Here is a 27,281-nt window from a genome sequence, read left to right as displayed (position 1 = left end):
CTGTAGTTGTTGATGTTCTTCATGCTGCCTTTTTTGTGTAATGGATGGATCAAAGCTATTTTCCAATCTTCGGGTAGGGTCTCCTTGTTCCAAATTTCTTCCATTTGCTTTTGCAAGATAAAAAGTGATTCTTCTGGGGCATATTTCCATAGTTCTGCTACTACTGAGTCTTCCCCCGGCGCTTTGTTATTTTTGAGACGGGCAATGTGGCGCTTGATTTCATCTCTGTCGGGTGGTCTGGAATCTGGGTACCTGAGTAAGGGTTCCTTAGTCTCAATGGCGCTTTGCGGTTTAGAGCAATTAAGTAAATTCTTGAAGTAATCTGCCAGAATGCTGCAATTTTCTTCATTTGACGTCGCCAATGTGCCGTCCTTTCGCTCAAAGCATAGAGATGGTGGTTTATAGCCAGTGAGTTTGCGTTTGAAGGCTCTGTAGTACTCTCTGCTTTCAATCTTCCTAAAGTTTTGTTCTATCTTTTCAATGAGAGTTTTTCGTATTTACGTTTCTCAGTTCTGAACACCCTAGCTGCTTGGGCACGTTGGGTTTTGTAGGTTTCCCAATCATTTTCTGATTTCGTAGAGTTGTACTGTTTCCACGCATTGAGTCTTTCTTGGAGGACTGATTCGCAGGTACTATTCCACCAGGCATGCTTTTTGCTTCTCTTGATTTCTGCAACGTCTTTGGCGGCCTCAACAAGGAGACTTTTGGCGTTGTTAAAGTCACAGTCATTTGGTCTAGCCTTCTCCTGGAACTCCTCGACCCTTTGCCGAAGTTTATCATTGTCGAAGCGTGTGATCTGTCTGGCTGTCTTCCTTGTGTTTGCGGGAAATGGTTTGAATTTGACAAGAGACATATAATGATCTGAGGCCACATTGATGCCTTTCTTTACCTTGACATTCATAATCTCAGGGCTGTTTCTCCTGGAGATCGCAACATGATCGATTTGGAACTCTCCGAGAGCTTGGACGGGAGAACGCCAAGTCATTTGCTTTCTGGGTAGATGGCGAAAGTGGGTCGACATGACCTGCAGGTTGTGATTTTCGCAAATGGTCACCAGCCTTTTGCCGTTGGGATTGGTTCTTTTGTGAGCAGGGTAATTTCCTATAACTTTCTTGTACTTCTGTTCACGACCTAGTTGGGCATTGAAGTCACCCAAAAGAAGCTTGACATGGTGTTTGGGGATTTTGTTCAATTTTTCATCCAGTAGGTCCCAGAAATTATCAACTTCGTCTGGATCAGACTTGTTCTTATCGTTTGTAGGAGCATGTGCGTTAACTAGGGCGTACCTTTTGTTCGCGCATTTAATTGTGAGTATAGACAATCTGTCATTCACAGGTTCGAAATTTGCAACCGATTTAAGGATCTTGGTTCTAACAGCAAACGCGGTTCCAAGCATCACAGCTCCATTGAGGATTCCTCTTTGCGCTTTGCTCTTGAAAAATCGGTAGCCTTCAGATTCAAAAATCTCTTCATTTGGGTACCTAGTTTCCTGTAGGGCCATTATGGATATCTGATTTTCGTGAAGAGCTTTGGTGAGGGTTTTCAGCTTGCCAGTTTGTGTAAGTGAATTTATGTTGAAAGTTGCTAGAAAGGTTTTAGATTTTGGCCTGAGTTTTTGACTCTTCGGGGTACACCGAGACGCTCCGACTCGTCTCTTGCGTGATGTCGAGTCTCCCCCAGAATCCGAACGAGACTCCTGCGCCGTGGCGTTCACGACGAGGGATTTATCCGAAGATTTACCCCCTGGGGTATGTTTCTTGAAATGTTGTGCCATCATGCTTTTTGACTTGACTTTGCTTTGGACGGGTACCCATCCTTTTACAACTAGGGTTGTTAGCCCTAGAGGTTGCCTCAAGATGTTTTCTGGCTTCTGGTCATTTACCATTCTTGGCCGTAACCCTGGCAAGGGACCAGTTTTTTTTCACGGTGGTATTTTATTTCCCTACTACCCTCTGACTCTGCTGGCGGCAGAGTCAGCGAGCTTCCCCAATTCCAATGGGACGCGCCCGATGGAGGTAACCGGTTAATCCCCACACGGGATTATTATTATTATTATTATTATTATTATTATTATTATTATTATTATTATTATTATTATTATTACCGCTCCAAATCTCCTTGGCCTGAGAGGGGGCGTTACCCTTTAAGAGGCCCGCCTTACCCCTTCAGGTTACGGAATGGAATTTTTTTTATTGGCGACATAGTAGGGCATGAGAGCCGAGGAGCATAGCCACTGGTTTTTCACCATGGCGGCCGCAGTTCGACTTCCGGTCAATGTATGTGGGCTTTTTGAAATTAAAATTCACGCCCCTTTGGTTAATATTTTCGAAGCTATGATCACTATAGCAACAGTCACGTACAACTATAAGTGAATTTTTGTGGTTTTATCTCCTGTTCAACTTTCATTTTAGTAAAATATTAGCAACTTTCTTAAAAAGTCCCAATTAATATAACTTACACTGACCGAAACACTCATCACAGGATCACAATTTTACACCGTGAGCTTTTGCAGAATGCAACTGCCACTATTTTATATGTAGGCCTATATTATTGTTCTCAAAGCAATAGTTGGAATTTTCCCATAGTAAGTTATCGGAGAGAGAATGAAAATCCACAGCCTGTTTCCAGTCATTTGACCGGGCCAGGAATGGAATAAATAAGCCCCCATCTAGAGGCGAGGATAGGAACTGTGCCGGCTGCCCAAGCCTGTCGCACTCCTCTGGGGCAATGATTAATGACTGACGGATGAAATGAAATGATATTGGAAAGTATTGCTGCAATGAAAGATGACAGGGAAAACCCGAGTACCCGGAGAAAACCCTGTCCCGCCTCCACCTTGCCCAGCACAAATCTCACATTGAGTGACCGGGATTTGAACCACGGAACCTAGCGGTGAGAGGCCTCCGCGCTGCCGCCTGAACCACGGAGGCTTCGGAGAGAGAATAATTGCACCTAATAACATTAAGGGAATTACCGTTTCCGATTTCTTTGAAATCATTTAAGAAAAGACTAGACAAACAATTGATAAGGAATCTACCATCTGAAGGCAGCCCTGAATGCAGATCAGTGTTGACTGATTGTTTGACTGAAGTTACATATCTTTTAAGATTAGTGCTGTAAGGAAATTTTAAAAAAACATTTACGTTTATGAACGAAGTTAGGTTTAAATTCTAGATTGTTTAATAGCCTCCCGGATATCTGTCAGTTCAGACGGTCAACGAGTTGCTTCTTTTCACTCTTCACTTGCATCTTTACTTTTCACACGTTTACAAGACTTGGGCGGCTAATGAACGTTTGAGACACCACTACAAGATTTTTTAGGACTAGGGGAGATATTTACTTCCACTAGTATAAATGCATGCCTTTGGCTTTTATATTTTTTAAAAAATTCGCAATCGGTGACGTTAAAATATGGTTCCCTTCTGGGAATTTATTTGATGGAATATAGTTATTACGCGCTGTATGCAGTAAACTACAGTTTAAAGCCGGAAATATTAAGGGTTGATTGGATGTGGTTGGGGGGTGGGAGTAGGAGAATGAACTATTTTAAGAATACGGGTGATACTAAGTTTATTTTTCATGTTGTGGTGATGTTATTATAATTGTAGGAAGTCTCTTAACACGAATTGCATGCCCTCCTTGAATCCGTTTTCAACCACTGCCAACATAGCCTATGTGTGGCTTCAAGATGAGAACTGTAGCACACTTTGGTCTGTACGAAAGGGGTGACGGAAGCGGCCACTCTCTTTCTACGTCCTACCATACTTAATCTTATTGTGGTGGAGCTGTAAACCGTAACGTTGAGACACTCACGTGCCGGATACAGGAAGGTGCAGAGAGATAAACAGGGCTACGGTACTCAGAACGAGAAATACTCGCTTTCCGAGATGAGCAGTATACCACACCTAAGAGGCCACGTGGATATAATATATAAAAAGTTCTATAAAAAGAAAAAGAATGAATATGAAAGAGACAGCATGTGAAGAGCGGCACGCGTGCTGAATCACGTAGGCTATGCTTGGCTGCCTCCTGAACACGACCCGCCACACCTCCGCGCGACGGGTGGACAAGGCTTATTAGCACACAGCCTTGCTGGCACAGGGTTCACGAACCTCCGCAGCACACGTTTCCAAAGTCCAGAGCATGGCCTTTTGAATAAGAATGCCTTGTATCTGCTCATCGCTTTCTTGACAACTTTTAATAGATGTCTTCGTTCCAGCCGGACTATTTCAACATAGCAACAAACATCAGCCGCCTTGAGACACGGTTCAGAAATATAAATAAGTGAAGATGTCCCAGATATTCGTAAACCTTTTACCTTTTCTGTCAAGAACATTCATAGAAGCTCGTTAAATGGAAGAAAATGTTCAATACGTGAGGAAATAGGAACAGGTTTCTCCTCACCAGTTCTAACGGAACACATTCTGTAAGATCTTTTCTCGATGGCATAAAATTTCATGAGGTTATACTTCCGCCTTGTAACACAGCACCGTCGCTGCACGAGCAGTAGCTCATTACAAGGGGCCATATTCACATTGTAAGATAACTAGAATGGATATGATATTCAGAAGTTTTATCACTTTTGAATTTTTGACGTAAAATAGTCCATAGTTTCGGAACCGTTCTTGGTAAAAACGTGAAAATATTAGTATTCAAATCGAAATTTGCTTTTTACGTCGCAGCGATACAGCTAGGTCTTATGGCGACGATGAGATAGGAAAGGCCTAGGAATTGGAAGGAAGCGGCCGTGGCCTTAATTAAGGTACAGCCCTGGCATTTGCCTGGTGTGAAAATGAGAAACCACGGAAAACCATCTTCCGGGCTCCCGACAGTGGGGCTCAAATCCACTATCTCCCGATTACTGGACACTGGCCGCACTTAAGCGACTGCAGCTATCGAGCTCGGTGATATCATATTTAGACAACACCTGCGACGATAGTGTCCAATACCTCATTGTAAAGGATGAATTTATCTAGCAACAACAGTCTGACCTAGCTATGACGTCATCGGGTGATGCGATAGTGCTGCCATCTTAAGGTACTAAATTCGCCGTGCCGCGCGGACAACAATTAGTGTGGTAGGACGTCGAGTGAGGTATTGTAAGTTCTACAAGTATTCAGCAGAACTACAAACAGTGAACATTCGAAAAAATGATGGTGCGAAGAAGTTTGAAAGCTGTCTTTCTTTCGCAAAATATCGCGACAATAAATGGCTTCAAAATGATCGAAAACGCATTCGAAGGTTTATCAGGATTCCAAAAAGTACAATATCACCAATGTCGAGCGTCAAAAGATGTATGTGTAGCCTTTCAAAGCAGCAGTATTCTGGTAAATTTAGGCGTGAGGGTACAGTATGTATGAGGGGGGGGGGGGTGAGGGGTATAGTATAGCGGGGTATCTGAGGTTCCTTCCCCGAAAATCTTTTGACAATTGAGAACAAAATGGCGAGTTTTGAGCCCTTTGCATGTGATTTCACTTACAAAATACTATGTGACAGCGGCGTTATTTTATTGCTATTGTTTAACCTTTATAAATCCCATAAATACTTACGTTATTCCAGTTCACAAAATAAAACAGTTCATCATTTATTGTATTTAAAAAGTAATTTTCAGTTTATTCAGACTTTTAAAATACAAAAATCGGTATTTTTGCTCAAAACTCATGGAGGAACCGTTCCCCTTCCATTACACCCCTGCCTCAAAGTTCAAGCGGTCAAGCGTTGTGAGGCGAATTCCACGCTGCTGGAGCCCCAGCTCTGAGTCCGTGGTAGAAAATAATTTGCACCTTTGAGTCTTGTAGATGCATCAATTTGAGTACAAGTGTCAAACCCATACCGGCTAGATACTTTATTTCTACAATACTTATAACATGATAAGTATTTTACATCAACATTTGCGGCCGTGACCCCGATACAGCCTTGTTAAAAAAATTCTCTGAGTGCCTGACTCTCACCGCTGGGCTCCGTCGTTCAAATCCCGGTCACTCGATGTGAGATTTGTGATGGACAAAGCGGAGGTGGGACTGGTTTTTCTCCGGGTACTCCAGTTTTCCCTGCCATCTTTCATTCCAGCGACACTCTCCAATTTCATTTCATTTCATTTGTAAGTCATTAATCATCGGCCCAGAGGAGTGTGACAGGCTTCGTCAGCTGGCACAATTCCTATCCTCGCCGCTAGAAGGGGGACTCATTCATTCCATTCCTGACCCGGGCGAATGACTGGAAACAGGCCGTGGATATTTTCTAGTGTCGAACATTTTGCGTTGTTATTTCATTGAAGCGACTTAGAATATTGAAAACAAGCTTATAGTTTTGCGTGGCTGTATTGTGGTTATAGCCATGGGACTTACAGTTTTACGTGAAGTCCGAGTCACAGCGACGTGATACTTCATTTCAAAATTTCCCATGCATTGGCTGGGAAACGAACTGCAGCCGCCTTGGTGAGAAACCAGCAGGCTAGTTATGGCAAGCTGAAATACCACCAGAACGAGCACGCGTGAAAGTTCAGGGCAGATGACGCAACAACAGCAGGTTCAGTGAGTACAGACAAGGCACAGCAGTGCGAATGGCTACGTCTGAATGTAAAACGTTGCTCTCTTCAAAACGCAATTATAGCGAAACGAGATAAAGGACAAAAGAAAATTTTATATACTACTACATTTAAGAAAATCCCGGTCTAGAAAGCCAAGAATAACGGCCGAGAAGTTTCGTCGTGCTGACCACACGACCCTCGTAATCTGCAGCCCTTCAGGCTGAGCAGCGGTCGCTTGGTAGGGCAAAGACCTTCAAGAGCTGTAGTGCCATCGGGTTATATCTAAGAAAATGCTGTACTTAACTCTCTTCAGCTTATCCCAGTTATTTCTGGGGTCACTGGAGCCACCCAGACTCATTTTAATTAATGTTATTTGCTTTACGTGCCACAAACTACTTTTACGGTCTTCAGAGACGCAGAGGTGTCGGAATTTAGTCCCACAGAAGTTATTTTACGTGCCAGTAAATCTACCGACACGAGGCTGACGTACTTGAGCACCTTCAAATACTACCGGACTGAGCCAGGATCGAACCTACCAAGTTGGGGTCAGAGGGCCAGGCCTCAATCTTCTGAGCCACTCTGCCCCGCAAGCTCATTTTAGTTGTTGTCCTGGGTTTAAGGCCCTTCCTGACGAAACGCGATTTTTGAGATTAAATCTTCAACCTAGGATCGACCAGGATTCGTGCGTCAGTCTTTTTTGGGGGGTAGGGGGGGCAGCAGCTAATCACGCCCCCATATGCCGTACTTAAAAAATAACAATGATAAAAAGCAACAGAAAAACAGAATTCACGTGTGGTATCTAGCGTTTGCAGACGACCTGGAAATTCTTTCTAAGGCAAGAAGCAACCCACTCCCTCGGAAACCTAAATGAAACTGCAACCTAAACAGAACTTCAAGTATCATATGAAAAAACCAGTACATGGAAGGAGCTTCTCGGTTTCTATTTGGGCAAGCTATGGTGACTAAATATGGACAAATTTTCCGAGTAAATAAATTCAAATGCCTTGGAGAAATCATTCAACCTTCTGGATTAAATCGAGAAGCAAATAAGGAGAGAATTACTAAATTACAGAAAGCATATCGAATCACTCGGAACACACATAACAAAAAAATCATTATCTCGGAAAACAAAACTAAGACATTATAATACAGTAACAAAACATGAAACATGATACGCATCGGAAACTTTAATCATTGACGACGGTAGATCACTCATAAAAGATATAGAAAAGCAAGAAAGAAAAAAAATACGGACAATTTTCGGCCCAGTCTGCATAGAGGGAGTATGGATGAAAAGGAAATCTCATGAATTCTTTTGCTATACTGAAAAAATCTTAGACACTATCAGAAAAAAGAGGTTGAAATTCTATGGTCACATTCTCAGAATGAACAGTGATAGACTGACCAAAAGAATTTTAAATCTTGCCCTCACACTGAAAGTCAAGAACAACTGGCTAAATGAAATAGAATCAGATCTTCAGTAAATCAACATCAACCAGGAAACTGTGAAGAACCGATCTGCTTTCAGAAGACTGATTAGTAATCATTGTTTCGCGAAGCCAAAAGCTAGAACTAATAAAACCTGGACAGAAGAACGTAAGAAGAATTTCAGTGAGAGGTTTTTTTTGCTAGTTGCTTTACGTCGCACCGACACAGTTAGGTCTTATGGCGACGATGGGGCAGGGAAGGGCTAGGAGTGGGAAGGAAGCGGCCGTGGCCTTAATCAAGGTACAGCCCCAGCATTTGCCTGGTGTGAAAATGGGAAACCACGGAAAACCATCTTCAGGGCTGCCGACAGCGGGGTTCAAACCTACTATCTCCCGAATACTGGATACTGAATTCAGTGAGAGGATGACGAGATTTTGAGAAGAGAAGAAAGCAAAATCATCATCTAAATAAGTTCAAGCGTGCTCCACAGTTGGGCATAACGATGTCGAGAAAAATAAAATAATATTCTCTCGAGTGCATTTATGCCATTATTCACACACATTGCCGCCTTACAACTAGCGCGCGAGAGGACTGACCTTTCAACTCGGAGCATGAAGAGCTATGGGCATAGGCCTGTGGTAAAACGAGTGCATAAAACACCAGTGACCATTTTTGATCACGTTGCAGTAAGCTACGACGCCCTTCCGAAACGATTCAGCCGTGGTTTAAATACTCTTTCGGCATTTACGTGGAGATGAAGTAAGTAACCATGGAAAGCATATCTACGAAGCTGAGACTAGAATTTTAATCCCCTTCTCCCCCTCAGGTATCCTTTAAACCAATCTCAAATTAGTGGAACCCGGTGCAAATGGGTGTGAAGTTGTTAGACTATCGCCTTGACCTCAACGGTGGACTCAAAGATTTATCAGCTATTGGTAGTAGTGAGTGGTGCCAACTGATATGGTTACAAATGTGGCGCAGTAGTACGCTTTTAAACCGAGTAGTGGAGGCTTTTTTTACAAAGTATGCCAAGGGAAATGAATTATAGTGAAGGAATTATTAAAAATGCGAGAAAGTTACTTGTAGGCTACATTATGTGTGACATCAATAACCTCCCCGTTTCCCAGGGAAGAAAATACTTTTCAAAAATCCTAGGAGAAGGATTTGTTAATGATTAGAAACTTCCCGCATCACACATCTAAAGCATATGAGTGAGGAGTATTGATTTGCAGTATTATCTGTTGTACAGTGTCAGTGCGTGTAAATTTTATGGTATTTCACTCGCCCTGACAGTATTCAACCTTTAAGGAGCTTGTTTTGCGGAGCGTCGTGGGCTCATGGGCCCCTGACCGCAAAATACGCACCTCCATCAAGTACGATATAAAAAGCCACAGCATGCTGACCTCAGTGTCGCAGTCGGTTATTCACTGTACTTTTAAGATAGCGGGTTCGATTCCAGTTGAGTTCAATAATATTTGAAGGTGTTGTACAACTACAGGACCCTGGCTTCTGGCACGTTAAAAACTTCTCGCCCTGTGGGTGGTGGCGGTAGAATAACACCCACGTATCCCCTGCCTGTCGTACGAGGCAATTAAAAAGGACACCAGGGGCTCTCAACTTGGGAGCGTGGGTTGGCGACCACGGGGGCCTGAGCTGAGTCCTTGAATTGCTACCCCTTACTTGTGCCAGGCTCCTCCCTTTCATCTATCCTATCCAACCTCCCTTGGTCGACTATTATTCTTTTCCGACCCAGACGGTATTAGGTTGTGAGGCCTAGGGAGTCTTTCATTTTCACACCATTCATGACCCTTGTTTATTCTTTCGCTGATACCTTCATTTTTCAAAGAGTCAGATCCCTTCCATTTCTCTCTCTGGTTAGTGTTATATAGAGGATAGTTGCCTAGTTGTACTTCCTCTTAACAGCAATAATCACCACCACCACAGCTAAAAACTCCCTCTGTTGATCAGCGGTAGAATGTCGGGTTCATACTAGGCAGAATTTGTTGTATTTTGTAAGGGCAGAGAAAAGTCTATTCGGCACTCCATTCGTACTATGACAGCATGTTAAAGATCTCCGCTGACACAGTTGAATGTTTATACGACAAAACTAAATAAAACTAAACCAAAGATCCGTTTATCTACCATCTGGTAACGTAAAACAGAACGTCGAAATTGACACGCATGCCGCCTAAATGGCGTCAAAAACAAAATGCCTGTACGCGGAAGCTAATGTACTCTATTTTTGATCCATTTTATTTTATTTTGTAACGGAAACTTGAAGTATTTCCTGACCAGACAGCGAAGATTGACAAATCATTTTAATAAATCACCATCCAAGGAGCGCCGGTCGAAACCTCAAGTGCCGCACTTGATGGCAGACAGGAGGAGGGAATACGGTCACTTTACGTTTTACAGCACTCAAAAGGTGAACGCGACAACAAGATTTAGTGATGATGAGTCAGAGCCATTTCTGAGCATGTACCAGATCTCTGGCAACTAATATCAAACAGTTTTATTTGCGTAATGATGGCCATGCCTCTCATAATCCGAGGAGATGGCAAGGCCTTCTATAAATACTAATATCAAGTGAAGTAGTGCGCTCTCTCGAAGGAGGGATAACAACCTCAAGACGAACAGCCCTTGGGCAAGTTTATTTTCATAGCTTCATATTACTCTATGTGCGTGATGAACCCTCCAGCAACGAATTATTTTCTCGTACTTAGTGGAATATGATAGTTATATACACACAGTGCCTGTTACTTTCACGTAACTAGCTAAAATTTAACAAGATCTTTTACGCTAACGAAAATGACAGTGGAGATTATTTTAGGAGAATATTACAATGATACCACTTTTCTAAAATTCGTAAGTGAATAAATTATTATTATTGTTATTTAGGATGTGTAATCAAGATGCAACAAAGTTAGTTCAGTGAGCTTGCAGTTGCGATCAATGAATGGTATTCTATAGCAACGAAGTGAGTTCTGGGACGAAACTATCTTTACATCGGTCTATTTTCATACCGACTTTGCCGTACACGAGTGACAGCTAGGCGGCCTCAGGATATCTTATTCATAAGTTGGAAGTAACAAACATGAAAGTAGCGAGAATGATTTCTGGCACAAACAGGTGGGAACAACGGCAGGAGGGTACTGGGAATCAGGAGATACAGGCTGATAGGAATAAATTCTTTCTTTCTTTCTTTCTTTCTTTCTTTCTTTCTTTCTTTCTTTCTTTCTTTCTGAATCTGCTTACTCTCCAGGGTCGGTTTTTCCGTCGGACTCAGCGAGAGATACCACCTCTACCGCCTCAAGAGCAGTGTCCTGGAGTTTCAGACATCGGGTCGGGGATACAATTGGGGAGGATGACCAGTACCTCACCCAGGGGGCCTCACTTGCTATGCCGAACAGGGGCCTTGCGGGGAATGGGAAGATTGGACGGGATAGACAAGGAAGAGGGAAGGAAGCGGCCGTGGCCTTAAGTTAGGTAGCATATCGGCATTTACCTGGAGAAGTGGGAAACCACGGAAAACCACTTCCAGGATGGTTGAAGTGGGAATCGAACCCACCTCTGCTCAGTTGACCTCCCGAGGCTGAGTGGACCCCGTTCCATCCCTCGTACCACTTTTCAAATTTCGTGGCAGAGCCGGGAATCCAACCCGGGCCTCCGGGGGTGGCAGCTAATCACACTAACCAGTACACCACAGAGGCGGGCAGAAATAAATTCGATAAGTATAAGCCGGATTCTGTGATGCGGTCATTTGAGGTGAATGGAGGAAAATAATGGACTCGACCATGGAGGGTAAGAAAAGTAAAGGGAGATCAGGGTAACGATGGTTAGACTCGCAGGAAATATTGTGTAGGCGCTTAGTAGACTCGCAGAAGCTTACATACTGAACGCTGAAAGGCATAACAGTCTATGATGAAGTATGTAAGCATGTACAAATAATCATGTCATTTCACTTTCAATAGCAGTTGACATCACATGCAGCCTTATGGCCTTGAGATCAAACAGTGATATGCCTGTTTCATTTTGGAATGAAATTGAGAACAATTCACATGTGGGAGTCCTTATTACCTTACTTAACCATGTTCGTATATCGTACAAACATCAGTTACATGTAAAAAGAAACCACTGATGGTGTAACAATAATGTTTGCCAAGGATATCGCGAGAGTCAAAGCTCTCTGAAGTTACTGTATCACTTACTTGGCTCGTCTCCTGGACATGTTTTGCAGCAGCGACCAGGGTGGAGCACGGGTTCCGGGCAGCTGGGTATAGGACACTCGTCCTTTATGTTCCGGCACTGCACGTGGGCCACTACTCGCCGTTTCTTCTGGCTCTGAAACATAAGGAGAGATAGTTCTCAGAACAAGAAGATGTGTGTGAACCTGAGTGATGACAAGGAACCTGCAGGCGGGGTAGATCTGGACGGAGCCCGAAGAAAAGCCTGCCGTAGCACCGGGAATGAAACACACAAGAGGAAAACATAAGTCTTCTTGTGTTGTAGAGAGCTGAAATATAACATTACATAAAGTATGAAGGTATTGCTAGAGCTGTTAATTTAGCTTACGACGAAATTAAATACCTGCCAACTCGGGCTCAGAAAGGCAGCACTCTACCGTCTGAGCTACTAGATCATAGGACCAGTTATGTGAGTAGCAGACTGATATGTAATAACACCTCATGATTCGGCGAACAAAGCAACGGGAAACTATAACAGTCCATTGAATGTATCTTTAGTGATCACCACGACTTTCTAATAAATGTTCATATTGGTTTTACGTTTCACTAACTCGCGGTCTTATGGTGACGATGAGATTGGACAGGGGTGTATTCATAGAGCTAATCTCTCTCTCGCACTTAGTGCCAAGGTTGCGGATAGTGGGGGCCTATTAACTTCCACTCCTCCAAAGGCCTTCACGGCCTGTACGGAGATTACTTACTAAAAATAATAGTCCCCCAATGCCTGTTAAATCTCCTCCGTTCAACCGCCCCTCACACTCAGAAAAACTTTGCGCGCACATATTTTAAATGTAAGCGACACTAGAAGAATTGCGTCTACCACAATATTGATACGCGTTGTGCAAAATAGGAACAGTTACTCCTCAGTGGCTGCCAACCTTCACTAAGAATAATAATAATAAGAAGAAGAATATGATTAGATTAGAGACTTGAAACATCATGGTCAACGGCTGAATTAAGTACTTAGTCTGTTCAACACAATAGATCCTGGCTGTTTTAGCGCGTGTGTTTGTATTATACAATGGTCAGCTTCCGAAAGGAAGCAGTCGTGTTAGGTGCCAGAGCAATACAAAGGACACTACGAAAGTTTTGCAATGTGAGTGAACGCTTTAGACTTCCTTCAAAATAATTTCCACCACACTCAATACACTTCTCCATACGTCGAAACCAGTCACTGAACCAACTCTGCCACTTTTCTTCGGTTACATTTCCACACTCTTGATCCCATGCTGCCAGAAGCTCCTCGTCGGATGCAAAAGGCCGCCCTTTCAGCTTCATCCTCACTTCCCGTAAGAGTGCGAAGTCACATGGGGCAAGATCAGGACTGTATGGAGAGTGATCAAGCACAGTCAGCCCTGATCTGGCAAGAAAATCGACTGTTACATTAGCACGATGTGCTGGAGCATTGTCGTGATGCAAGAGCCACATGTTGAGCCGTGACTTTGGACGGAGCTGCTTGAGATCCTGGATGACCTGAGGCAGACAAGTCTCACTGTATCACTTCGCAGTAACTGGAGTCATTTCCTCCAGGCACTGGTCAACAGTTTATTCACGAGCAAAATTGTAGCGGATAATTGCGCGATATTCACCTTTAGACCACAGTGACACCTTAACTTGCTTTCAGTCCCACTGTTTGGTAACAACTGGTGTGAAGGTCACACCTTGCTGTCTTCTAGACCGTTTTTCACCCCTATTTTCATCCCTCATCATAACAGGGGTGTCCAGCCAACAGTTTTTGCGTATTGCAAAACTTTCCTAGTGCCCTTTGTATTCCGTTACAAAAAAGGAAATCAAAGTCATCTCCGTACAGGCCATGAAAATCTTTGGACGGATGGAAGGTAAAGGCTTCCACTATCCGTAACCTCGGCACTTGATGGGGTCGAGTGGTCTCCTTTGCTCCCAGCGATTGACCTGGTACTCATTTTTGGTGTAGGCTGAGTGAATTTCAGGATAAAACGCACCTCCAGATATAGAAATCTCGTTTCTTAAATGTTATGACTTCCTGACCGGGAATCGAACCGACGTCCTTCCGGGCGAATCATTCCATTGCACTGAACTTAAAGTTAAAATTAATTAGCATTAGGAAAAAAGCTGATTCTGTAACTCATAATAGGATAATAGCTTAATGTAGTTTAAGGCAAGCCACAGAGTCATTACCCATTTCCATTATGTCTCGCTCCTCTTCGTAACGGCCCATTTGATCATTCGATGGTTATTTCCGTACACCCTGTATAAAGTGGCTAGTCGGCGAATACCGCAGGCAAAGCTTCTCTGTGAATTCTTAAACAAGCCGCCACTGCAGTGCCTCCTGGTAATTATATCGACAAGTTATTATCATTATAGGCAACTTGCAAACACAGACTACCGCCTCAGGTACTTCTGCCGGTTCTCAAGTCTGTTCGAGGAAATTCACACCAGCCACTTTCAAACAAGTTTTAGCTAAAGTCTTCATTATGTAATGCATGTCCTTATACTATAAATATACTGCACTCTTAACAAGTGTCCAAGTCTGGGATCAAAACAAACCACACACGTTCATTGTTGTGGCGTTTATAACGGAATGATTGTACTTACAACTGCAAATCTATGCTGCCAAGGTATTCTTAGACCTGAACTGTGTCTCAACTGGGCATCTTTCAACTTTCCCTGCCCTTTCACTTAACACAAATTCCAATAACAATAGCTAGAACCTGTGTCACATCTAGAAGAGGTTGCTACTGCTTGATCTTAGGGGCTTTAGGCACTGTAGCCATCAGTTCTGTAAAGTTATTCTTGCATTCAGTTATTCTTTAATAAACCGACGTGTTTATGGTGCTTGTTCTACAGCAAAACCTTTCTATTACAGAAAAATCTTCAGTTGATCTTCATTCGAAATCAACATTACATACATTACATACATTATCATTATAGACTGTTATGCCTTTCAGCGTTCAGTCTGCAAGCCTCTGAGAATTTATTAAACGTCGCCACAATCCTCGATTTGCAACCGGTGTTGTGGCCTCATTTAGTTGTATACCTTTTATCTTTAAATCGTTAGAAACAGAGTCTAACCATCGTCGTCTTGGTCTCCCTCTACTTCTCTTACCCTCCATAACAGAGTCCATTATTCTCCTAGGTAATCTATCCTCCTCCATTCGCCTCACATGACCCCACCACCGAAGCCGGTTTATGCGTACAGCTTCATCCATCGAGTTCATTCCTAAATTAGCCTTTATCTCCTCATTCCGAGTTCCCTCCTGCCACTGTTCCCACCTGTTTGTACCAGCAATCATTCTCGCTACTTTCATGTCTGTTACTTCTAACTTATGAATAAGATATCCTGAGTCCACCCAGCTTTCACTCCCGTAAAGCAAAGTTGGTCTGAAAACAGACCGATGTAAAGATAGTTTCGTCTGGGAGCTGACTTCCTTCTTACAGAATACTGCTGATAACAACTGCGAGCTCACTGCATTAGCTTTACGACACCTTGATTCAATCTCACTTACTATATTACCATCCTGGGAAAACACACAACCTAAATCAAACTCAAACAAACCTCAAAATATACAGAATTTTCCGAACTTGGCTCTACTTATTTTGTTCCGCTTAGACCTATTTCAGGTGAGACATAGTGCTTACACTGTATTGCGTCTTCTGGTATGGGCTAGAATAAATTGGTTACTTTTATTGACCTGTCTCAGTCTCTCCTTGGCCTTGACAATATGAAAGTGACTGAGGTACTTTTTGAACGGTGCCAGTAACGTCTTTCCTTTTGCATTCAGTCCTGGGATGAATGATAAGTGCCACTGATAGTATTGGTTGGTGTATACATTTCAGTGGTCTTTGTGGACTGATATGTAATAGCACCATCTACCTCAGCGAGGAAAGCAATGGGAAACTGCATCAATCCTCATTTACATAACAAGATTCTTCAGTGACGCCTAGGTTATAACAACAACAACAACAACAACAACAACAACAACAATAACAACAATAATAATAATAATAATAATAATAATAATAATAATAATAATAATAATAATAATAATAATAATAATAATAATAATGGATGTTTAGTCCTCAGCCCGAAGGCTGGTTGGATCCTCAACAGCTCTGCCATCAGCTGTCATAGATGGTCTAGGTATCACTGAAGAGGTGTACTAGGGAAATAAGGAGTGAGGTAGTTTCCCGTTGCTTTCCTCACCGAGCCAGAACTTGCTATTACATATCAGTCTGCCAAGCCCACTGAAATGCATGCACCAACCGACCCTATGAGCAACAGTTTCACACCATTCATTGCAGGGACTGGCTGCAGCAGGAATGGCATTACTAGCATCACTCATACCTCAGTCACTTATTTTGTCAAAGCCAAGGATACAGCTGAGACAGATCAATGAAAGTAAAAAAATTGCTCTAGCCCATACCAGAATACATAGCGCACTGTAAACACTAGGTCCCGCCAGCAAAGGGACAATAATAATAATAATAATAATAATAATAATAATAATAATAATAATAATAATAATAATAATAATAATAATAATAATGTTATTTCCTTTACGTCCCACTAACTACTTTTACGGTTTTCGGGGATGCTGAGGTGCCGGAATTTACTCCCGCAGGAGTTCCTTTACGTGCCAGTAAATCTGTCGACACGAGGCTGACGTATCTGAACACCTCCAAATACCATCGGACTGAGCCAGGATCGAACCTGCCAAGATGGATTCAGAAGGCCAGCGCCTCAACCGTCTGAGCAACGCAGCCCGGCGCCCAGGTTATCAATGATATCTGTTGGCGATCCAACTAGCATTCGGGATGAGGAATCAAAACACCTAACAGTGCATCATTCTTTTTTTTTTACTAGGGATATTTTGAAAGTTTAGTACAAGCCCATATTTACTGACAGTGTGCGAGAATGGCTCTCACTGAGTCTTCATCAAATTGTGAAACTCCTGCCGAAAATATGTGAAGACAAACTTCTCACCTAACGGGATAAATATTTAAGAAATCCTTAATTATTCTGCATTTTTAATTACCACTTGTTTCGTATTTATCGGGAAAGACCTCAGCTGCATTAATAGCCTATCGCTCCAAAGTCTAGCTTACACGCTAGTTTAAGACGCTGACCATCCAGCTACGGACCAGGACACCTCGGCACCAAGTGAGATAGAGTTGTTAGCGGTATGCCCGGCCGTCTTTGCCCCAAGAATTACCCTGGTAGGCATACTCTTTTCTGGTGTAAACGTAGAATATTCATTTCTAAATTTTTCAACTTTCTGACCGGGAAACGAACCCATCTCTTTCCAGGTTGAGTGAACACGGCTTTACCGTCGCGGCTATGCAGTTCATTTTGTAATTGAATACAAACAAAATTAAACTCGGAAGCTGGAAGTGCACTTACTTCATACAGCAGTGACATCCTTAGCCCACTGTTTGACTTTTGGGGCCGGTTCCGGTGCCTCTCACTTCAGACTACTCCTCAGTTGGTGTGAGTGAACCCTATTCCCGCCCTCGGTCCAGGATTAACGTACCTGCATACCTGCACTGATCGGGAATCGAACTCGATGCTTCTAGGTAACAAATAGGCACGCTACAACAACACAACAGGACTGGCCATCCAGGAGAACGTTAAATTCGAATTTATACAGGAAGTTGGCGAGTTTTTAAAAGGAATTTCCCTTCTGGGGAGACACATAGACATGAGATTCGCTTTGCTGAGCACAGAGGCGGCCGAACATTGAACCAACCATTCTAAACCACATAGTGCTGAGGTTAGAGATAAAATATTCCCCAAGTACATTCTTTACCAGTGAATGACTAGTGGTGTAACGCTGATATTAATATCACCATGACTAGAAGCAGGAATTGCAGTGTGAAATGAATGAGCTACGCAGCCGTGAGTACATTGCGGTCAGGAGTCATCCTATGTCTAATTAAAATACTTGCAGACTAATCACATCTGCCATGACTAGTGCCTTTCTCTGCGCGACACTGCCGGCGTCTGCTTGCCATGACACAGCGACCAGTCGTCTCACAATGAAGATGAATGGAGAATTGGCAACACACACACCACATCTCAGTCATTGCTGTTGTGAGCTGTCAGGAAGATGACGAAATCTCCACTTCATCGACGATATATTCTAAATTGAAATTCGCCACAGTCGACCAGTAATTGTGCCAAAATATCTATACTAGTGTCAGCAGATTTCAGGGGCTGCCTAGCAGAAGGGGTAAATGCGTGTTCGGTTCAGCCGGAAGGGTTCTGGTTCCATTCGCCGTCAGGAAGTGTGAAGTGTAGTTGTGAGTTTTACACTTCTGGAGAGACACATGGCCTTGAGGTGCACTCAGCGTGCACCAAAAATGAGGATGAGGTTAATTTGTGGTGCCAGAGGAACCCGGGCATAAAGATAAACACTCTAATCACACGTAACGGACAATCGAAGCTTTTATCTTCCACTCCCCCAAGGGCCTCCATGGCCTGTACGCAGATTGCTTGGATTTTTTTTCAGTACATTCAAGGCTAGTAGCACATTTTGTTATTGAGGAAAATCCCGGTAAACCATGTCCACTAAGACCTTAGATAGATGGCGATCCATATCTTAGTTAATAAAAAACGAAATTATTTTTCTATTAAATTTCTAATTTTGGATGTCCAACCCCTTGGCTGAATGATCAGCGTACTGAACTTCGGTTCAGAGGGCCCCAAGTTAGATTCCGTGACTGGTACATGCAACTTGATGTTCAACGGAGAATTTGTAGGTAAAGGCTCCTCGCAGATTCTACAAAAACAGGTTGATCAGTTCAGCACGTGGGCCTATCTTTAGACCAGTGGTGAAAATAATACCTCTAGGATTCATTTACACAGACAACTAAAAAAAAAAACCCAGCATTCTCCTGTATGGCATATGGGAGGCGTGTCAAAAATTCTTACCACTACCGTGTATCAAAATTCAGTATTTGTATACAAATGTTCGAAAACTGCCAGCAATCTCCAATTCAAGTTTCTGCTTACGTCACTAACGCCAGTGTTCGGTTATTGCAAACTTTAGCACCGGGAGCGCAATGCTTTACTCACGCACTATGCAAATAACACGCAACCATCTGGCGGAAAGATTCATTATTAAGTCATTATAAAATCATATTAAGTTGAAGGCATATCACCTTGACAAGCTTCATTCTCCGATTAAAAAGCACAAAGCACCTGAGGCATCATAATAATAAAGATTATAACAGCTCTTTTAAGAATGTCCGCTAGTCTAGTTTTCTTCTTCTCAAGAAGCAGGTTCAAGGGAAAGTATTTCGTGGATCCGATCAAAACTGAAACCACTTGAGCGACAGTCTGTAACTTACATAATACAACTCAAACAACAACAGCGTGGGAACTGCCAAGAAGTGGAGAGATGCTGGAGTTCCGCAGCTAAGGATAAGTAACGAAATAATGACGTCATGGCAGTTCATTGTCCTCTAAATTCTCCGTCCGTCAAGTGACGTAATATTGTTTCACCAAAACCTCTTCTTTTAGAAGTCCACAGGCTAACTACTGAGAATCGAGAAGATCGCGGTATTCTCCGTATCCAAAGTCCTTCAAGAGATTTATTGTTAGAAAACGCCGTGGTTCATACAGCTCTATTGAAGACCTATAGTCACGTGGTCTGTGTGATGATTTCCTGAGCCAAATTCTTTAACTTCTTCGACCGAATCCGTTGCTTCTCGTTGACCTCGTGAGGCTGAGTGAATCCCTTTCCACATTCAGTTCAGAGTTGGAATACCCTATGATACGTTCCGGTTTATCAGACGGCCAGCTTGAGATAAATTTACACATTTACTTTAGGACGGGATCGATATAAATAATAATAATAATAATAATAATAATAATAATAATAATAATAATAATAGCTTTACATCCCTATAACTTCTATTACGGTCTTTAGAGGCGCCGGGTTTCCGGAATTTTGCCGGACAGGACTTGTTTTTACGTGTCGGTAAATATATTAATACGAGACCGGAGTATTTTAGCACTTTCAAATACAGTACAACTGAACTGAGATAGATTCGAATCCGCATCTTTGAGCTCGAAAAGCCAGTTCTCTACATCTGAGACACTCTGTTTTTTTTTAAAAGCGTATCATTATTTAGTGAGACTTAAATCCAATAATATTCTAATTAAATGATGACATGCGAGCAACTGTGAAGACTGAATTATCTCACAAATTGTTAGTGCCTGAAGAAAGGAAATGAACATACCGTGAATTCCCAATTATTCGCGTTATGCGGTTTGTCGATTATTCATTCAACTTAACAAAAATTAAAAGCAAAGTAACATAAAATAAATAAATGTACTGCAATGTAGTTCCATGCCGCGTGACAATAAAGTAGCGTATCATTATTATTGTCCGCCTCTGTGGTGTAGTGGTTAGCGTGATTAGCTGCCACCCCCGGAGGTCCGGGTTCGATTCCCGGCTCTGCCACGAAATTTGAAAAGTGGTACGAGGGCTGGAACGAGGTCCACTCAGCCTCGGGAGGTCAACTGAGTAGAGGTGGGTTCGATTCCCACCTCAGCCATCCTGGAAGTGGTTTTCCGTGGTTTCCCACTTCTCCTCCAGGCGAATGCCGGGATGGTACCTAACTTAAGGCCACGGCCGCTTCCTTCCCTCTTCCTTGCCTATCCCTTACAATCTTCCCATCCCTCCACAAGGCCCCTGTTCAACATTGCAGGTGAGGCCGCCTGGGCGAGGTACTGGTCATACTCCCCAGTTGTATCCCCCGACCAAGAGTCTGAAGCTCCAGGACACTGCCCTTGAGGCGGTAGAGGTGGGATCCCTCGCTAAGTTCGAGGGAAAAATCGAACCTGGAGGGTAAACAGATGATGATGATGATCATTATTATCGGTGAAGCATATCGGTTAAAAACAGAGAATTTCTGCTCTGATCATTATGTATGGTCTTAAATTTTAACTCGTCATGGCGGAAAAATATAAATAATGAGCAATAAACCAAAATTGAGGATATAAAAGAAAAAAAGAGAAGGGCGAGTCGGTTGCTAAGGTTGTGGTATTATGGATTGGGAGTGCAAACTGTCAACAATCTTAAGAACAGAAAAGCTGGGTTAGTTTGTGCGGAACAGTGATAAAGGTGGATCTTCAATACATATATGTTCTATTTTTTTTAGAAGTTGATTTAAGTCGCACCGACACAGATAGGTACCATGGGATCGGAAAGGCCTAGGAGTGAGAAGGAAGTGGCCGTGGCCTTAATTAAGGTACAGCCCCAGCATTTACCTGGTATGAAAATGGGAAACCACGGCAAACTATCTTCAGGGCTGCTGAAAGTGGGGTTTGAACTCACTGTCTTCCGGATGCAAGCTCACATCTGCGCGCCCCTAACCGCACGGCCAACTCGCCCGGTCAAAAAGGTCTTAAAAAATCCGCCTATGAAGAGAGAGATTTCGCACTTGTAAAGTGCTTGAATGAAATAAAGGGGTGAAAACAGTATCATTCATCATCATCATCTGTTTACCCTCCAGGTTCGGTTTTTCCCTCGGACTTAGCGAGGGATCCCACCTCTACCGCCTCAAGGGCAGTGTCCTGGAGCTTCAGACTCTTGGTCGGGGGATACAACTGGGGAGTGTGACCAGTACCTCACCCAGGCGGCCTCACCTGCTATGCTGAACAGGGGCCTTGTGGAGGGATGGGAAGATTGGAAGGGATAGGCAAGGAAGAGGGAAGAAAGCGGCCGTGGCCTTAAGCTAGGTACCATCCCGGCATTCGCCTGGAGGAGAAGTGGGAAACCACGGAAAACCACTTCCAGGATGGCTGAGGTGGGAATCGAACCCACCTCTACTCAGTTGACCTCCCGAGGCTGAGTGGACCCCGTTCCAGCCCTCGTACCAATTTTCAAATTTCGTGGCAGAGCCGGGAATCGAACCCGGACCTCCGGGGGTGGCAGCTAATCACGCTAACCACTACACCACAGAGGCGGACAACAGTATCATTACTAGGAAAATGTGTACGGAGAAAGTCAAGTTAATCCGGGTTTTTCGATTTTACAGCCTGAATAACCGGGATTTTATTGTATTAAGGGACACACTGCGACCTTACGTTAAGCGATGGGTTGGGGAGGGGGGTATGTTATTTGTTTTTAAACAGTTCATCACAAGGACTGATTGCGTAAGGAATGGCGTTAGTAGAATTGCTCATACCTCAGCCACTGAGATATTGCCAAAGTCAAAGATGACAGCCGGGAAACATCAATGAAATTGGTGTAGGGGTAGCGTGCCTGCCTCTTACCCGGAGGCCCTGGGTTCGATTCCAGGCCAGGTCAGGGATTTTTTACCTGGACGTGAGGACTGGTGCGAGGTCAACTCAGTCTACTGATTAGAAATGAGGAGCTATCTGACTGTAAGATAGCGGCCCCGGCCTAGAAAGCCAAGAATAACGGCCGAGAGGATTCGTCGTGCTGACTACACCACACATCGTAATCTGCAGGCCTTCGGGCTGAGCAGCGGTCACTTGGTAGGCCATGGCCCTTCAAGGGCTGTAGTGCCATGGGGTTTGGTTTTTACTAGTCCATGTAAGATATATGATACTGAAAACAGCGTATCTCCAAGGATAAGTCCGGGCTTATACAACTCAGTAACATTTAAAAAAGTCATGCTTGTCGGAGAGCGAATCCTTCTTAGAAGCAGGTAATCATGGCTGCAGTATTACGCAGAAAAACCTTGGTAATTAAACATTTCCTCGCGAGAAATTAAGCTATCTTTCAATATTTCTTCGATCTAGGACCAAGGAAATAACACGTTCGAAGAAACCGTGGAACACTAGGCTTCCAGGAATCTTCCGACCTTGTCAAATGGCCCTTGTCTTGTAATTTCTACCTTATAAGCCGCATTGTTCTTATGCGTGATCTCTATATATGGAGTACATGCACTTTTCTGGACAAGCACAGACTTCTCATTGTTTTGCTCATGTAGTTCTAAATTAGGAATCCAACATGCATGTCAATTTTGTCTGGCTCGAAGGAACGTCTTGTAAAGTAATTCAGTGTTACTTCAATAGTTCTCGTTAGAGGAACGACTTGTAAAGTACACGACCTCACTGAGTACCCTGAGGTATCAGCAAGGTTGATGCAAGCAGGTCAAGACACGCATAGAAAAACATGACATTTACTCAGTTTATTCTCGTTATTCACCAGTACTTTCAGCTATGTTGTACATACAATACCATCTGTCTGTTAAGTCTTCAGACCGAAGGTTAATTGGATCTTCAAATAACCACTATAGGTTATGCGGTTGTAGGAAAACCGCAAAAATCGATGGCAGCGGTATAAAGAGTCGTACAAGGAACGATGAGTGACGTAGTTTTCCGCCGCTTTCCAGAAAGTACTATTACAGCACGACTGACCCTTCGTACCATCCAGACGCACCAGCCAGTCGCAGTCTGGCTCCTTGGCTAAATTGTCGGCGTATTCATCTTCGGCTCTGAAGGCTCCAGGTTCGATACTCGGCCAGGATGACTATTTTAGCCACGTCTGGTCAATTTTTTTTGGCTCGTGGCCGGGTGCTTGTGTTGATCTTTATAAACTTTATAATCTACATATTAAAAGAGTTTACTAAAAACAGCAAAAGAGTTTACTAAAAACAGCTTTCGCAAATCCGTCCGTCCATTCTACTTTACCGATTACCTTCATTTTCGTTTTATTATCTCCGGAATTACCCGCCTGTAAATCATGAGACATTGGTACGTCCCTAAGTTCAGCCAACTTTGAGTAATCATAAAATCAAATCATTAAATGATCACTCCAATAACTGCAGGCGAAGGCTTACCCTAACCCGCAATACATTCTGTATTTAGCAGGCTGCTAAGCGACTAACACTTCCATTAATATTCTGATATATCATGTGATTGTCATCCTTGTTAATGTCAATGCATGCAGCCATGTTTGATTATACCTGTGAAGCCAGAGAGTATACACTTCCTCTGATGGAAGAATACTATTCTCTGCTAGATACCTTCGATTCTCTGACCTTCCCCAACTTCTGAATATACTTTCAGGTGGCAGAACGTTCCTAATTATTTATAGGTTACTAAGAGAAAACAGTCTATTTACGCAGGATACAGGCGGGAAAGTATCAAGTCGACCAGCCTTTTATATGACTATTAATAAAGCGCAGGGACAAACTCATGAAAAAGGGTAGTCTACTTACCTGAAGCAGTATTCGGCCACGGTCAATTGTATGTTACACTACCTCGGGCAAGATCGTTTGAAAATGTTAAGATCCAGATACGGTTGAATGGTCAAAGCACAGAGAATATTGCACGGAAAGACGTGTTATAAATGTTGATAAAAGTAATGAAATGGACAGGCACAACAATATGACTGGGGCAGGCGTATCAGCACGAGTTACCTGACCTAGCTGCGGAGAAGCGTGGGTCCTCTAGTTTACATTTAAAACTTCACTCTACCAACCTCCATAGAAACACTCAATAGTGAATACTTACCTCTACATTGGGTTGGCGTCGGGGAAAGACATCTGGCCGTTAAACTGGTCTTAATCCTAATCTAGTGCCCAAACCAAGTAATTGAGGAAAGAATAATAAGAATAAGAAGTCGTGCTCTAAATGTCATTAGTTAACACCACCCATATCTAGGCAGCTTCCATACCAAACGGGACTGGGACTTCGGTGGAAGCTACATTTCATTATGGCCTGTGTTATGTTATGAACTAGATGAAGAAATACTGCCAACCATCACAGAAACATGCAATAGTGATTACATCCGTCCATATAGGGTTGGCGTCAGGAAGGACATAAGGGCCGTACAACAGGGTCAAATCCACAAGTGCTACGTATCTCACACCCTCGACCCCAGAGGTGTGGGAAAAGCGGTACTAGTAGTAGTAGTAGTAGTAGAGGAAGAAGACGAAGAAGCATCATAAGAAGAAGAAGAAGAAGAAGAAGAAGAATAACTGCATCCATCAAGAATTAGTAACAGGTGGTACGATGGGGCATTACCCCTAATACATCAGTTTGCTGTGATAAAAGTAAACAGCTCCCAAGAAAGGTTTGAGGCAGGGCTGCGATTTGTCCCTCCCTCCTTTTTGACGTTTACGTAGGATAAGCAGGAAAGGAAATTAAAGAGGAATTTAGGAAAGGAATCACAGTTCAAAGAAGGTAATCAAAGTCTGACTGGCCAATGATAATGTTACTGTATCTTATCTAAGTCTGAAGAAGATTTGGAGATGTTGCTGAATGGTACGAAAACAGTCCTGGAGAATAAGAGCAATAATAGAAATGTCGAGATAAAAGTAGTGGAATGCAGTCGAACGATGAGGGTTAATGCAGCGAATATTAGATTATAAAACGAAGTCCTAAAGAGGTAATAGAAATATTATCGGCGACGACATCAGTAAAGAAGACATAAAACACAGTCTTGGCGCAAGCAAGAAAAGCCTTTCTTAAGGAAAGGAATGTGTCCACTTCAAACATAGACAAGCATATCAGAAAGATATTTTCGAAGTCTTCTGTTCGGGGTGTAGTATTGTGTAGAAGAGATAAATGGACAATAACCAGGACAGATGGAAAGGGCATGTAAGCTTTTGAAATGGTATGTTTAAAAAAATTGAGGTGGGTAGATCCGATTAAAAATGAAGACATGTTGAATCGGGAAATTTGACAATTAGGTTGATGGGACACATATTGAGACACCCAAGATTTATTTGGTTAGTTTTTGAGGGAAGTGTAAGGGTAACAACTATAGAGATAGGCGAAGAGGTAAATATGATAAACCGATTATAGTAGATGTAGAATGCAGTGGTCACGTTAGGTGTGGCAGGGAGGGGTGTATCAAACTAGTCTATGGACTGATGGCAGCAAGTTTTCGAGAAGGATTAATAATAATAATAATAAGAAGAAGAAAGAATAAGAATAAAAGCAGAAGAGAAGAAGAAGAAAAAAAATACGAAGAAATATTTGATCATAACGCCCAATAGTTTTTTCTGTATACTGATTAATTCGGGAATATGGCATACAAACCGCTAAGCCGTTAACTATCGCAGGTTTCTGCATAAATCTGTATTTGTAGTAAAAAGAAAACGGAAATTTTAAATTGGTTGCTGTAGTTCTTAGAATAACTTCTGTAAAAATAAACTGTCCAATAAGTATCTTCTGATACTGATTACAGATAGTTTTCTAGTTTTCTATTTTAAAAATAATCCTTTCTTGAAATATGTTTGAACCATTTGCAAGCGTGCCATCCAAGGTCATCTGTAATCTCGCCACACTCTCAATAGAGGAAGAGTGACATTGTTACTCATGCTAAAGTCGTTTCTTAATAACGCGACCCTCGAACTGCTAAACCCTGACGGCCAGGAAACTGCTACAGGAACTGAAAGGATATCTTCCGTTTCTTACTTCTGCGTATAAGCGTTAGCGTTCACCCCTTTCCTAAATTTAGTTGAAACAGTTGAAATAAGTAAAATGTCCATTTCATTTCATATTTTAGATTATTAGATAAATATGTAATTCACCTAATCCTAACTTGACGGTTCGATCTCGGCTCAAACCCATCGTATTTGGTAGCGCTTAAATATATTTTTATTATTATTATTATTATTATTATTATTATTATCATTATTATTATTATTATTACTACAAATTTGAGCTGAAGCTATTGCAGGCATTATGTCCAAGGAACCTTCTTTATACTGAATCAGTAATTGAACCTAGAATCATTGCATCTCTATTATGAACTGCGTTAATTTACCAGAGTTATTTCACAAGTTGCTTTACGTCCTACTGATATAGACAGGTCGTATGGCGACGATGGGATAGGAAAGGGCTAAGAGTATGAAGGAAGCGACCGTGGCCTTATTTGCCTGGTATGGGTAACCACGGGAAACCATCTTCAGGGCTGCAGACAGTGTGGTTCCAACCCACTATCTCCAGAATGCAAGCTGACAGCTACGTGACTCGAACCACACAGCCACTCGCTCGGTTTTTACCAGAGTATGAGGATCTTGTGTTTGGTGAATTTGCGACAAAATACAGCTGGGATGCTGAGAGTCAAAACTTGCAATATCTTACTGCTAAAATTGATCACAGGGCT

General features: G+C 42.6%; 1 protein-coding gene across 1 annotated transcript in view; it reads right to left on the bottom strand.

Annotated features, from left to right (window-relative positions):
* sog (short gastrulation) overlaps positions 1 to 27,281 on the bottom strand; it is a 515,759-nt gene that overhangs the window by 93,049 nt on the left and 395,429 nt on the right. The window contains exon 3 of the mRNA XM_067137646.2: positions 12,166 to 12,298. Coding sequence (XP_066993747.1) covers positions 12,166 to 12,298 — 133 coding nt within the window. The remainder of the gene's footprint in view (positions 1 to 12,165; positions 12,299 to 27,281) is intronic.

The sequence above is a fragment of the Anabrus simplex genome, chromosome 1 (genome assembly GCF_040414725.1).
Source record: "Anabrus simplex isolate iqAnaSimp1 chromosome 1, ASM4041472v1, whole genome shotgun sequence".
Lineage (NCBI taxonomy): Eukaryota > Metazoa > Arthropoda > Insecta > Orthoptera > Tettigoniidae > Anabrus > Anabrus simplex.
The sequence above is the reverse complement of the archived record's forward strand: the minus strand, read 5'-3'. Positions and strand labels throughout refer to the sequence as shown.